This window comes from Conger conger, chromosome 4, assembly GCF_963514075.1.
Source record: "Conger conger chromosome 4, fConCon1.1, whole genome shotgun sequence".
Taxonomy (NCBI): Eukaryota; Metazoa; Chordata; class Actinopteri; order Anguilliformes; family Congridae; genus Conger; species Conger conger.
In genome coordinates this window covers 10,382,576-10,398,113 of record NC_083763.1, presented here as the reverse complement: position 1 = coordinate 10,398,113, position 15,538 = coordinate 10,382,576, and the positions used below count along the sequence as shown (strand labels likewise).

At 42.5% G+C, this 15,538-nt stretch overlaps 1 protein-coding gene across 1 annotated transcript in view; it reads left to right on the top strand.

Annotated features, from left to right (window-relative positions):
* The first annotated feature begins 12,002 nt into the window (after positions 1-12,002).
* Positions 12,003-15,538, top strand: part of polrmt (polymerase (RNA) mitochondrial (DNA directed)) — a 61,576-nt gene continuing 58,040 nt past the window's right edge. Inside the window, 4 exon segments of the mRNA XM_061240479.1 lie at positions 12,003-12,235; positions 12,541-12,639; positions 13,115-13,386; positions 13,842-14,558. Of these exon segments, the coding sequence (XP_061096463.1) occupies positions 12,094-12,235; positions 12,541-12,639; positions 13,115-13,386; positions 13,842-14,558 (1,230 nt within the window). The 5' untranslated portion in view covers positions 12,003-12,093.

The window sequence follows — 15,538 nt, the reverse complement described above, 5'->3', positions numbered from 1 at the left end:
CTAAAAAGAAGGTTTGCAGCAGGTGTGTCTCCATATATTTAACCCTTTAATGTTCTGTTAAGGTAAGAATGTTCTTACCCGAGCATACTGATGTTACAATCACTACCGGTGATTGAAAGCAGTGGAGTTCCAGAAAAATCTTCCCAAAAAACCCCCACTCTTTATCCAGAGCTCTGATTGGACTTTTCTTCTTTGAAGCAAAAATATTTCTTTTTATATTTATAATATTTACTTCCTAATGAACATCAAGGCTCTGCGTGGGTATCAGGTCAGTGTCGGTTTCCTGCGAAAAGAGCAGGGAATAGGGAATGTCTGGCAGACATTTTACGACAGCCCCACTAAACGGGGAGGGGGGGGCTTATCTGCACTGAAAAGGTCCAGGCCCCAGTGATATGGAGGGGTGGATGTGTGTTTAGTGGGGTTCTACACCCATTGGAAGAGGGTTCAGACTCCCTTAACAGCTCCCACAGGAACTGCGCCCATTCCCCAGTCATAAAACCCTCCTGATCTTGAGCCTTGCTCCACTCCTTCAACACACCCTCCCCTCCCCTCCCACCCTCCCACCCACAAGCCATTCCTGTCTATCTTCTGCTACCGACTATTATATTGTCTGGGTGCAGCACTCTTCAAAGCCTGCTTTCCCCTGCTAGTGAAAACCACAGCCCTTCACCTTTTAGTTAAACTGTGCCGCAGTTCACTTCCAGGTCAGAGGTAAACCTTTCCGTAACTCATGGGGTGCGCGCGCGTCTGACTCCGTGACTGAGCCGAAGAATTCGTGTGTCACCGCCGCGTTGCACAACCAGGAGGAGAAGGGAACACTGAGCACACTGAGGATGTGTTTTTTATTAGCGTTATAAAAAAACTTGTTTCTCCATCTTTTAAAAATAAAAGGGCAATTCTCAGGACAGCTGAGTATTCACAGACTGGCTGTGGAATTGTTGTAGGGTACTGCAGCCCTGTCCTTGGAATGGAAAACAGTATTTGACTTCAAATTTGCATAGACTATTATCAACACGAGAATATACTGCATGTATTATGGTTTAATATATACTATATGCGTGTGCGTGTGGGTACAAATATGCAATATTATGCACAGATAAATATGATGTAGTTTGAGAGAAGAATAAAGGTTGCTATAAGGAGTACTTTAAGGTCAGGAGTATTGCAGTGGCTCAAATTGGAGTTAAAACTTTAGTGAAATTTGAACCGGTCATAAAATTTGGCTGAGCTGCGAGCTTAACTGGGAAGATAACAGCGCAGATTGCTGCGATTACTTTCCTTTTGTTTCGACAGGACAGAAGTCTTGTCTTATTTTTTTTAAATTTCCTTTCTTGTGAAGAGCCGCTTTCAAGGTCCCGCTGCCAATCGCGTGCCCCGTCGGTTCGCGCATAAACCCCCCAGGAAGTTCCGGTTGTTCCCCCTTCCTTTGAAACCGACTGTAATTAAACTCGCACAATCGCACAATGCTGGACGCGATCGCCTCAAAATCTGTCTGCCCCGGAGGTCAACGGCAAAGATTTTTACGTCCGCCTGAACGTCAGATGTGGTGAGAGATTTCTTTATTGTGCCCTAGAAGCAGATGCTCGGTTGCAGTGTGAGAACCAGTATCCATTCCGCTCCTGGACATTGTTACAGTCACCCTCTCAATTATTTAACGGTGTTACTATCAATTAAGTAATTCCAGCGCTCGAGTGAAAAATGGAGAATGGAGAGGCCCTCTCACCCGCTCACCTGTTCCCCCGGTGACAAACGGTTATCAACAATAGATTGGTGTGTATTATTCCAGTTAGTGAAAGTAATTTTTAGATCAGGCTATACCTTAAGCTGTCCAGGCAGTTTGTGGGTATACAGAATTACATCTGGTGTTGCCTTTCACTTTCTGCAACAAGTGCTTACTGGAGTCACATAAAGCGTTTTAGAAACACCAACCTTTTTTTTTGGCGGTTTTGCGATTCGTCGTAAGAGCTTGCGCCGGATTTGCGTTGATCTGTACCTGGGCATTGGGGGCATTGGGGGTGTTGGGGGGGGGGGGTGCTTTCTCTGCTACGAAACGACAGGACTCTACAGAGTAAAAGAAAGTCTGCTTGTTGGGAGTGGAGACACCCCCCCCCCCCCCGCCTCGGTGTTGTCTCCCGGGTCCCCGCACTCCTGTAGGCCGCACCCTGCACCGGGGCAGAGCAGGAGGATGTTCACAAGCACAGGAACCTAATCCCTCCCAGCAGGGATCTAAGCAGCTCTGTAAGTGTATGAATGGAGATTATATCTCTATAATGAGCTCTGTTTTGTACCATCAAAGTCTTCAAAAGGGCCCCGAAATTCGACCTCCCTCTTAGCGCTCCGGTCGTAATAGCTCCTATTATTAATTGTTTTCTCTCTCTGTCTCTCTCCCTCTCTCTCTCTCTCTCTCTCTTGCTAACTCTCTGACTCACTCCCTGCTTCTCTCCCTCTCTTTCTCTTTCTCTCCTCATCTCTTTCCTTTCTGCTCTTACAGCCGTCATTTTCCCTCCATGCACCTGTTTTTTATTTTTCCTTTATCTTTTCTTTTCCTTTATCATTCTTCGGCTTTTTCCGGGTTTAAAACTAGTTTTTGCCCCTTTTCCAAAACAGAAGTGGATCCACTCTCACTTCATACCAAAAGTCAACCTATGACTACTTTTCCAAGAAGCAGTTTCACAAGTCCTTTCAGTAATTGTCACATGACTTTCATAAACTATTTCTATTCCGGGAACAGAAATTATGCAACCTGGCTCTTTATCTACTTTCCAATTTTAGACTTCCCGCGTACTCACCAGATAGCGGCAGTACCTTTGCATCCCAGCACCTGGTTGATCGCATTAACATCTATAAGATCATACAGGATGTGATCGGACCGCCATACGGACATCTGAGCTACGGTCTGTGAGTTTGCATACGCCACTGCGTGACCATTGTCCATTGTTGCTGCCCCCCCCTCCCCCCCCCCCTTGATTAAATGGATTAGATATCTGATGGAGCGTGGTGTTCTGAGGAATGTCCGGCCTCATCAGCATCCTGCCAGTCTCACCAGACGCGTTGATCTGAGATATGTCACGGCCGGCGAGAAGTCGGGCCCCGTCCTGACCGTGCCCCGTGCCGTTTCATTCGAGAGTGGTTCTGGACACCCAGGATGCAGGTCAAACGCGGTCCGGCTTTTTCGGGATTACTTCTGCCACTTTTCGCAAAGTTTGGCAGGTTTGATTTTTGCGTGATAGGCGTGTTTGGAAGCCTTTTGAGGTACCTGGTGTTGAAACATCAATGGAGAAGTAACATATCGCTTTTCATGAGCTAGAGTATGCACTCTTATGAAAAGAGGAAAAAGCACAAATGCTATTGCTGGGGTGTTACCGTATAGGTACATAAAATTGTTCCCTTATCCATATCCCTTATATATAATTCATTTGTACTTTTTTTGTTCTTGGACAATGTACTCATTTGTACCCAAATTTTGGAAATTTGATCACTGAAGAACAGAAATGCACCTCCACTGTCACTTTATTACTGAGAGCGTGCCACAGTGATATCACATATTTATTTAATCACTAAATGGCTTCAGAATGATTCATTAAAGTTGGGCTATTTTAGAATATGGTTTAATGACCCAATTTAAAGTCCAAGCAGGGAGAGTAAACTGTCGTAACCTCTCTGGTCAGTGTACAGTATAATTAGTTAACCATTCCAAGTATAACAATTTAAATTTCACTTCACAACTGTTCCATTGGCCGAGCCAGCCAGGGCCCAGAGGTCTTACCCTGAACTACTGTGAAACATGTGACCTCACGGGATAATGTGATACAGAGAGTTCAGGCCTGAAACTGAAACCAGGTTACAGTAACATAGACAACCTCTTCTGAGCTCTGCCTTATATACAATAGCTGTGCAATCCTCAAGACCATGAAGATTTAAATTATCTTTTTAAAATATTGTATGCACACTAACAATGGGAGTTACTGGTTTACAGGTTCAGTGAAACAGAAAGTCATGAGTAAACCTCCCTTTACTTTTGTAAAGTACAGCATACGTTTATCAAAGACACAGCAAAGTATTACATGCTGTGCTAGAAAATAACAGAACTTATAACATGCATATTATATATTACGTGTTATTTAGCTGATGCTTTAATCCAAAGAGATTTGCAGTTGATTAGATTAAGCAGGAGACAATCCCCCCTGGAGAAACATGAGATTAAGGGCCTTGCTCAAGGACCCAACAGATGTATAGATCTTATCATGGCTACACCGGGGCTTGAACCATCAACCATCCAGGTCCCAGTCATTCACATAGAAATATGTGGTTAGAATGTTCTGGAGAAAAAAAACCCTACTCTAAACTGAACATTCTAATGCTGATGTAACAATCAGCGCTGGTGATTGAGAGCAATGGGGTTCTAGAACACTCACTTTGAATTCTGGAAAAAGAAAACGTTCCAAAAAAACCCACTCTTCAAAGGGTTAAATCTAATAATTGAAAATATTTCAAATATAAGCCCACACTGGATGTGCTGGTAATGTGAATTAGAGGCATATGACGTGCTACGCTGTGATGAAGGATCGTCTTACTGCATTCAGCTTTCCCACAGTGAGTAGCTGCAGATGTTTTAATTTTTGAAAAAATGTTTACATTGATTTTAATCCATGTCTGCATCACGGTATAATTTGCTTCAAGGCTTTTTCAGGCTACACGTTCCTTGTTACAAATCTTAGCCATGAAGCAGTCCACTTTTGTTACATTGAACATACTCCTGATATACGACATATTTTTCTTTTTTTTCTTTCTTTTTTTCTTTTTATGTCTTTGATACAATGCAACCACATGCTAATAATTGCCCATTAGGGTTCCATGAGCAGCAAATGCTAATCATTTTAAACAATACTAAAATTGGTAGATTAGTCTTCTATTCCCATTTCTAACCACCATATACTTATTACTAGTTTGAACATTTTCTTTCTTTCTTTTTGAGCATCCATTCAGTCTAACTCTTTTTTTAGGATTTCATTTTTCATGTGTTGCCTATACTTTGGTGGACTGAGACATGGTCCTCCTACTTATATTGAACATTTACCATTATTTGTTAAATGTCTGGTATAGACTGATATACCATAGATCTATACGCGATATATGTACAAATGTAATCACTTAAATATCTGAAAGAAACATTTTTGTCAGACATGAATTTCTAGTTGGAATTTGCTTTTCATGGCTTCCAGTGTGACTTCAGACCAATGTTCCCTGAGTTCATCTCGGTGTAGACCTAGTAAATGTACAATACATACACAGACACACACACATCACATGCACACACACACACGCACACACACGCTTTTGTTTAATTGCGGAAAGCTTCTTTTCTTTTGAAACATTTACACCCATGCATTTGCAAAACACCAGCAAAAAAAAAAAAAGTTACAACCAACACAGTCTTTTTTTGCTTCTTTTTTTTTTTTCTTAAAGCATCTTTCTTAGCACTCCGGCCCAGGTGAAATCCGGAAACACAGCCTCCATATGCGACATAAATAAGCAGCACAAAGGTGTGCCGAGGCTCCGGATGATCAAAGTTTGCCGGCGGTGGTGGTGTGGGCTGAGTCTATTATCAGGGGGATGAATGGCTGTCCTCTCCCTCTTTGTGGGGCCCCCGGCAATGACTGTCACACCGCCGCAGAGAGCAGCTGCTGACGGAGCAGCCACATCAAACAGGGCCCCGCCGTCCAACCGTAGCGACAAACGCGCTGTGATCCTCACCTACGGGCCCCAGGGATCCACACCCTGTGATCATCACCTACGGGCCCCAGGGACCCACACCCTGTGATCATCACCTACGGGCCCCAGCGACCCACACCCTGTGATCATCACCTACGGGCCCCAGCGACCCACACCCTGTGATCATCACCTACGGGCCCCAGCGACCCACACCCTGTGATCCTCAGAGACCCACACCCTGTGATCCTCAGAGACCCACACCCTGTGATCCTCAGAGACCCACACCCTGTGATCATCACCTACGGGCCCCACAACCCACACCCTGTGATCATCACCTACAGGCCCCAGCGACCCACACCCTGTGATCCTCAGAGACCCACACCCTGTGATCCTCACCTACGGGCCCCAGGACCCGCACCCTGTGATCCTCAGAGACCCACACCCTGTGATCATCACCTACGGGCCCCACAACCCACACCCTGTGATCATCACCTACGAGCCCCATGACCCATACCCTGTGATCATCACCTACAGGCCCCAGCGACCCACACCCTCTGATCCTCACCTACGGGCCCCAGTGACCCACACCCTGTGATCCTCAGAGACCCACACCCTGTGATCATCACCTACGGGCCCCACGACCCACACCCTGTGATCCTCAGAGACCCACACCCTCTGATCCTCACCTACGGGCCCCAGTGACCCACACCCTGTGATCCTCAGAGACCCACACCCTGTGATCATCACCTACGGGCCCCACGACCCACACCCTGTAACCAACACCTTGTGATCCTCACCTTGTGATCCTCACCTACGGGCCCCAGTGACCCACACCCTGTGACCCACACCCGCCTCCGCGGATCGACACCACCAGGGCGCCGAGAGCAGATTCGCTCTGCGACACATCGCTCGTACGCTGGGCGTACACCCTGGAACGATTGTTGGTGGCAGACAGGGTGGTCTGAGTATCTCAGAAACTGCCGATCTCCTGGGATTTTCATGCTAGTCTCTAGAGTTTGCAAAGAATGGTGCAAAAAAACAAAAGAATATCCAGTGAACAGCAGGTCTGCAGACAAAAACGCCTTGTTAATTAGAGACATCAGAGGAGAAGGGCCAGACTGGTCAAAGCTGACAGGAAGGTGACAGTAATGCAAATAACCACACATTACAACAATGGTATGCAGAAGAGCATCTCTGAACACACAACGTATCATAACTCTAAGTGGATGGGCTACAGCAGCAGAAGTCTAAAAAATAAGTCTAATAAACACCTAATCAGTTACTTAGGGCACATTTCATTTACCTCTGCCAGTGAGTTACCTGCCAACACTTTACAATAATATTACATTATTAGTTTGGCATGAGCTAATGTAGTTGTAAACTAACTAATCACTGGCAGTGAATATGTGCTGTTTGTTAATGTATTTGTGCATAATTATTTCATGATTACCAACTAAGTTAGTTTATGCTAATTCATGTAACCTTCTAAATTGTGATTAATTGTACAAAACCACCTGGCTACATACTGTCACACTTTTAAATATTGTTCTCATTCATTTTTATGCTCAGTGAGTGTACAGTCCCTCCTGTATCATTCAAGCCCACAAGGTTTTTCTGTTTTCTTTTCTCATCAATCACATAAATTCTAAATTTCATTTTTCACTGCTTATATCACTAGCCAATCATCATTATTACAAACACTTGTGTTGTTGTATGTATCATGTATGTGTTATTTTTTTTTTATTTTTTTTTTTTGATGGGGTAGTATTCATTTAACCCATCGTCAAAGAAAACACAGCTCTAGTTCTACAATGCCTATAGGAAGTAGAATAGGTTGTGAGTTAAACATAATTAAGGATGACCTTGACTGGGATTAGGACAGAGGGCGCCTCCTACTGGTCTATTACAGGCCAACAGGCAAATTCCTTCAGGCCAAGTGCGCCAACAGTCATACTTTTAAAAATAATGTATTTCATATTGCTAATGAAGATTTTCTCAGGGATCAGCAGGAGTGTCTTCATAGTTTATCGATATCTAAAGTATTTGAAATATATTTGACTCAGATCTGGTCTATTAGGCAAGCATTGCCCTGTATATCTTCACCATTAGCCATTCCCTACAACTATCTATCAAAGCACTACACACATTTCATCATTAGCTTCTCATAAAAATGCATGAAAATGAATGAACAATATTTAATAGTGTGACAGTATGTAGCCCGGTGGTTTTGTACAATTCATCAGAATTTACAATAAGGTTACATGACTTAGCATAAACTAACTTAGTTGGTAATCATGAAATAATTATGCACAAATACATTAACAAACAGTACATATTCACTGCCACTGATTAGTTAGTTTACAACTACATTAGTTCATGCCAAACTAATAATGTAATATTATTGTAAAGTGTTGGCAGGTAACTCACTGGCAGAGGTAACTTAAATGTGCCCTAAGTAACAATGTTCTAGATTCTGTTCAATTCCATGGCACTGCGTGTGTTAATGTAGGCTACTTTACCTAAAAGGAAGTCAATCTCTAATTACAACCATACACTTATTTGTGATAAGTATCTTTAATTGCCTGGGGGAGTGTAGCTCATTGCCCACTTTTATAACCTGTCATGGAAAAAAATCTCACTGTGTATTTATTGAGGTGTCATTTTTGTCATTATTCAGACAGGGATAACCAAAAACATGTCTCAACCTTTGCAGGACTTCCTTTCAGCAAAAAAAAAGAAGAAAAGAAAATCTTGCGTAGAGTGCCACCCCTCCCTCTGTCTCCTAACGAGACCAGCAGCTGTCTCATTAAAGCAGCCAGCTCTGCCCAAGCACTTTACACCTCTGGCCTGTCTCCTGCAGGGCAAAGGTCACCACTTACTTATGATAACAGCAAAAGAAATGTTATGCGAGTCAAACTCAGACGAGGCTTTCTCACGAGCAGGGATCGCACACGTGTTCACGTAGAACTGGGAAACACCAATATACTTTGCCAATGGTTCAGATGAAGGCTGGCTATCCACTCCTTTTTCATTTTTGCAGTTTCAACAACAGAAACATGGGTTTTAGTTTTTAAATATTTACTTTTGTCTATGCATGTGGCTTCCAGTTGAAAAAAAAAAACACATTTATTGAGCTTTTCAGTTTCCAGTAGTTGGTCTGTCAGCACATTCTAAAATGGTAATATGAAATAAAAACAATAATCTCATAGTAACATATTCATCTCTTGATTAATATTTTAAAGGTTAAACCTTCTTAGAGTGAGGCATACAAACATTATGTCTTCCGACTTCCGAATGCGGTCAGGTTCTGTGTATTAACGGATTTGTTTTTGAGGATGACGATGGTGTGGACATGCCTGTGGGGTCTGCAGTATGTTATCAAGAAGCACCATTCATAAAATGTAATTGCCTCAATTAATAAAATTATAAACACACACACACACACACACACACACAGTAGTGTGCTAGTAGTTTAAATAACTTGATCAAGGCCCTTAACCCCACATTGCTCCCCGGGCGCTGCACTGTGGCTGCCCTCTGCTCCTAATAACTAGGATGGGTCAAATGCAGAGGCCAAATTACCCCACGGGGTTCAATAAAAGGTATATTATTATTATTATTATTATTATTATTATTATTATTATTATTATTATTACTACCATCAAATAAATTCCACCCTCAAGCCCACGTCATGAAGATAAATAGATTAGACTCATAGTACTACGTATATGAAACAAAGTGTTCAATTTCTCAAAGTTCATGAATAAGTGTACAGTATTAATAGATGGTAGGGTCGAATTACAAGAATACAATACATGTACTGTGACAGTTTTCAAGACTTGTGAAGTAATTGGAATTGTAACCTGTCTCGAGCAGACATTTCTGTTTCACAAAGGCCACCCTCAACCACAGAACACGGGTGTCTTGCCAAGCCCCGACTACGCTGCCCCAAACACCTCGGTTGAAGTGACAGGTACTCCAGCCCCACCCGAGCGCTCAGCGGCGTGGGATGTGCACACTTTGATCTCACTCTGGCACAATGGACTCCCGACAAAACCGAGAGGACGTTGTCCATCCGGTTATCAAAAAAGGACGCCCGAGGACAACGCCGGAAAAGGACACGCAAACCTCAGAATCACGCGTCGTCCTTTTGAGTTAGCGGTGCGTAGCTTTTTAGCTTCAGTGCGGTTGTTCTATTGTTTGGCAAACCCTGTAAAGCCTTTTATCTGTAAACAAATGTTCCAAGATGTTTGCAGTGTGTTGAAAAAAGCTTGATAAATAAATACTTGGTGAGTTTTTGAGTTCTCGCCTCTCTTCAGACTTGCTAAAATGTACAGCCTCATATCCTAATATATGTCTACTATTTAACTAGCTAATTAGTTAGGATTTTTGTGAATTATTTAGGATTGAATGAATTACGAAAATATTTCTGTGGTGATCAGAAATTATGACATTCTCACTGTACCTGTCTTACAAAACCGTCCATGTTGCCAAAGAATCATGCACAGTCGCTCCATCAAAAGCCTAATTTATATAAACAAATTCCAACCAGGGACTCAGCTAAAGTCCCCAATGTTATGTCCCAAAAAGCACCAGTGTTTCAATAACAAATGTGATTGAAAATAGATACAACCATGCCACAAAACATTTAGTAATGAATACATGAGAGAAAAAATATAGTAATAGATTATTACTGGACAACAGCACACCAAACGTATATAAAACTACAGTACACAAAGCATGTTACAGGGCTGTATGGAGGCCAGAGCTTGCAGTTACTACTAACATTATCTGGAAAATAACTTAACTTTCCCCCAGAAAAACATTGAATCTATTACAGTTATTTAGCTGCCGGTTGATTTAGCTAAGCAGGGGCCAATCCCCCTGGAACAAGGGGTCAAGGGCCTTGCTCAAGGGCCCAACAGCCGCACAGATCTTACTGTGGCTACACTGGGGCTTGTTGAACCACCAACCGTCCAGGACCCAGTCAACGCCTTTGCCACTAGGCTATAGGCTGCCCTAAAATGAAGACATGAAATGTTCAGTAGGCTTTGACTGAGTGAAGAACAGGCCTGTAACACAGTGAAACCACAGACACCAATGTTGCATGTAGGTGGTGCGTAAGTAGCCAGGTTAGCTAACGCACGGGTACCACTGTGTTTTACAGTACTACTCTTACATAATTCTGAAGTGTTTTCCGCTTTTGCGCTACAATGTGTATGACCTGTGGAAATAAAACTTTGAATGGAAATTTTGTTTTTACTCTTTAAAATGACAGGAGTGCAAGGACAAATAACAATATGTGGAATTGTGCATTGATGCATGGTACTATAAAGAATTAGATCAATTGTTCGGTTGACTGAACTGCAATATGAGAAATTGCCACTAGATGACACCACAGCAAAGGCAGCATTGTTCTTGTTCATTGAAGAGGCAAATGTCAATGTCAAAATAAAGTAAATAAATAAGTCGATAAAGTCAAAATTGTATCATATATTAACGTTACGTTCAACACATAGCCTACTGTCTGCAGTGCACTGAAAAGTTGGTTTGGGATAAATGTGTAGGCCTATATTGAATAAAAGTTATATATTTTACCATTTACTATTTGCCCATATTTTAAAGACATATTAAACAATGTAGTATAGAAAATAATAGTTTTTCAACCAGAAATAGAATTGTAAGCACCGTTTGTGCACTGTGCCGTTTTGTGATTGTGCTGCCATCTACTTGTTGTTAAACGAACTGCGGCCAATTTCCTTAGGCTCATCGGGAGTTAGAGATAGGGTGTGGATTGAACAAGATATGTTGAAATAAACGAACATTTACGAAAAATAATTGTCACAGCAGCTAATGAAATACCTTTATTTGCTGATCTCTGTGATCACACATTCAAGACCTGCCATATCTTTCACGAAGTTCACAGCTGATATCAAGTGAATATCAGAGCTAGGCCAACATTTAGTTAGATCAAATGTCACAAAGCAACAATTCGTACACAGAACAAAAACAATTCCTAGTAAAAAGTATTCTAAAAGTCAATGGTAGCCTATAGTGTAAAGATGTGTACAGTGTTTTGTATATATTTTTTAAAGCTATATTCATAGATTAACTATATATTCCTATGTACAGCCTACAGACTTCCAGATTCTGCGGCATAATTAGCTTGTCACAGTGAAGCAACCACAGGTAACAATCCCCTCACGTTTTACCATAGTTTTTTCCACAAAGCGCGACACTGACAAAGTTGAATGTATCTGTGTTCATCTAGCAGAGCCTGTGCTCCCTTCTCTGTGTTCGTACAGTTTTGTCTGTCGCAAAATGGCAACTCCGTGTGTGAAACAAATAGTGAGGTAACATGCGCTGGACTTTAATGTCAAAATGTCTCTATTGAGAATTTGTGCCTTTTCTAGATGTCAGACTGCACGCATTTTATTTGAAACAAACCCAAGGCATACATTTTATTCCGATCGATGCCACGTCTTTGTCAGAATACAGAATGGCTGTCACAGGCGAATAGCAGGTAAGTCGCCTTTGCCATGTGTTTTTCGTGCACAGTGGCTTGGTGTTGTGATTAGTTAAAACCCTTTGCAGTTAACTAACTGGTACATTTTATAAGAAGACTTGGACGTGACTTGCTAATTGTGTTAGCTAATACCTTCTTTTATGCATTATGCATTATGCATTATGAAATCCGCTAAGATGGCTAGCTAGACAGACAACCTGGTAAATTTGCGAATAAATTTAATAAATAATTTAAATAAATTAGCTGTTATTCATTCAGAAAAGGTAATCGTTTTGAATCCTGCCCTTTTCAATCTCCCCCAGAAACCCCCTGGACAGCATATCGGAGGAATTATTCAGCTCTAATCCCAAAGAAAGACGATGGAAAAAAAAGATTTTGGGAACAATCTCACCTCTTGGATGGTACAGTATTGCTAACAGTAATTTCCAGTTGTGTGTCTAGTGACCTTATGGAAACAAGCCTTTTTTTAAGTTACAGTATTGTTTTTATTAAAGGTTTTAAACGGTGATCAGGTTTATTTAGTGCATCATCATATGTCCTTCTAATATAATGCATGAAAACTCTGCGTTCTTGTTCAATAGATGATACTTGTGTTTTAAACCTCACATGATTAACTTGGGGGTCACGTTTTAATGCGACGCCTGCAAGTCATATGTTTTGTTTGAAGTGATCCTACATCGCACGTCTATTTGACCTCAATGTTTATTTTATTGAGACTTCATTACTACGATTGGCTGTATAGTATATTCCAGTCAAACATTGCTGTCGTGTGCCTCTGTTAATCGTCTTGACTCTCAGTGAATTAGAGTAGTTGTATTAGAAAGTTGTATTAGAAAGTAGATGAAGCTGAAATGTCTCTTGTCTGTCTCTTGTCAGTACTGGAAGCCCGGATCCAGCAGCTGCAATCTGATGTTTTTCTGGACATCAAGCACTCAGAGGTGCAGTTTGTTAACTTCTCCCAGGCTGGGGAAAAAGTTACCCCAAAGAAGGGCCAGACCAGCTGCAAGAAAGAGGGCCCTGACCCCTCACCCCAAAATTCCAGCGGCAAACACTGGCTTAAGAGACTGAACCATGAGAAGTTGACTCGGGAACAGAAATTTCTGTGCTACCAACAGGAACTGAAGGGAAAAGGAGGAAAAGGAAAGAAGGTAAACCTCAAAACAGTAACACCTGCATGCACCTGCTAGCCATGTCAGAGAAAGTAATATCTGACTCAGAACTAAGCGTTACATTACATTACAGTCATTCAGCAGATGCTCTCACCCAGAATGATGTACAATAAATAGCAAATTAGAACCAGGGACAAATGCATTGAAGACCAGTTTTCTTGAAGTACAGTTCCAAGTCCTTGAGTGAACACATAGATAAAACTTGAACCCTTGAAGAGTACATTAACTTTCCGAGTAGCATAACACGGTTGGCAGCTAGAATACCAAATAATAAAATAATTATACACCCAGTGCAATTATAACCTATAGCATACACTTAGCATACATGGCTAATTGTAGCAGTGAGGTAGGGAGGGAAAGGTGCCGCCTGAAGAGGTGAGTTTTCAGTCTGCGCTTGAAAATTGTCAAAGACTCTGCTGTTCTGACATCCACAGAAAGTTAGTTCCACCACCGTGGATCCGGAACAGAAGGGCAGGTCAACGAAGGGCAAAGCATCGCCCCTCAAGGAAGACTCGAGTCTCGCCAAGGTGGACGGGGAGATTCGCCCCAGCCCGCCCCACAAAAAAGACTCAAGCCTCCTCAGCCGGCCCCAAAAGAAAGACTCGAGTCTCACCAAGGTGCTCGGGGAGATACGCCCCAGCCCGCCCCACAAAAAAGACTCAAGCCTCCTCAGCCGGCCCCAAAAGAATGACTCGAGTCTCGCCAAGGTGGACGGGGAGATTCGCCCCAGCCCGCCCCACGAGAAAGACTCAAGCCTCTTCCGCTGCCCCCACGAGAGAGACTTTAGCCTCTTCAGCCGCCCCCACGAGAAAGACTTTAGCCTCTTCAGCCGCCCCCAGGAGAAAGACTTGAGCCTCTTCAGCCCGCCCCACGAAAAAGACTTGAGCCTCTTCAGCCCGCCCCACGAGAAAGACTTGACCCTCTTCAATCGGCCCCACTCGAGCCTCGCCCCAGTGGAAGAGCTGTACTGGGACACTGCCATCTACAATGAGGCCCAGGCTAACGTGCGCTGCTTCCTCCAGGCCTGCATGTTCACCGGCGACATTGAACGAGCCCACCTCTGCCTGATGAACCACCACCAGGTCCTCTCCCGACGCAAGCTACTCTCCATCGGAGCCTATAACTACCTGATGAGGGTGTGGGCCAAGAAAGTGAGTCCTAGCTCTGAGCATTAGATCGGTGACTAGTCTTATCTGACACATAATCCAAAAAAGGAGTGGGGTCATTATTCAGCATGCCTGGATAACAGGCTTGTGGGCCTTAGTGCTCTGCAGAATTGAAGTGGTTAGCATGATGCTAATTAATGCAGACCTGGGTTTTGAGGTTCACCAGATTCCATCATTTTTGTTCATTTTTTCAAAATATTGTACAACAACACATCTCATCAATGTGTCAGTTTTGTTAATTCATTTTTATTTCAGTTAATTCATTTTTGCTATCCCTACTCTAACAAAGCAGAAAAATTGTTTTTTTCCCTAACATAATACAGTTATATTTTGATGGGAGATCAGGCTTACACTTCCTACTGCAAATGACCCCTGCTCTGATAGCATCACATGTAAAGCTGCCCTGAGAAGGTATTCCAATACATATCCTATTGTAACATAGCATATATATATAACTCCTATGGACCCATGAATATTAATGTAGAACACATACACTCACCAAGCACTTTATTATTTGTACTTTATTACACCAACTTATTCATTCCATTATCCAATTGTGTGGCAGCAGTGCCCTGCATACAATCATGTAGATACGGGTCAGCTAGTGTTCACATCAACCATCAGAATGGGGAAAATTGTGATCTAAGTGACTCTGACCGTGGAATGATTGTTGGTGGCAGACAGGGTGATTTGAGTATCTCAGAAACTGCTGATCTCCTGGGATTTTCACACACACTAGTAATTTTTTTAGAGTTTGCAAAAATCATATGCAAAAATCCAGTGGGTAGGCTACAGCGGTAGTTTAAAAAAGTTTAATAAATACATACATAAAGTGCTCGCTGAGTGTACATCAGACTTTCAGTTTAAACCACCCCCCCCCCCCCCATACAAGAAATCCCTTTACATTGCCATCAACATTAAAGAGTGTCTGTAGTGATGTATTTATTAAACTTTTTAGGTCTATA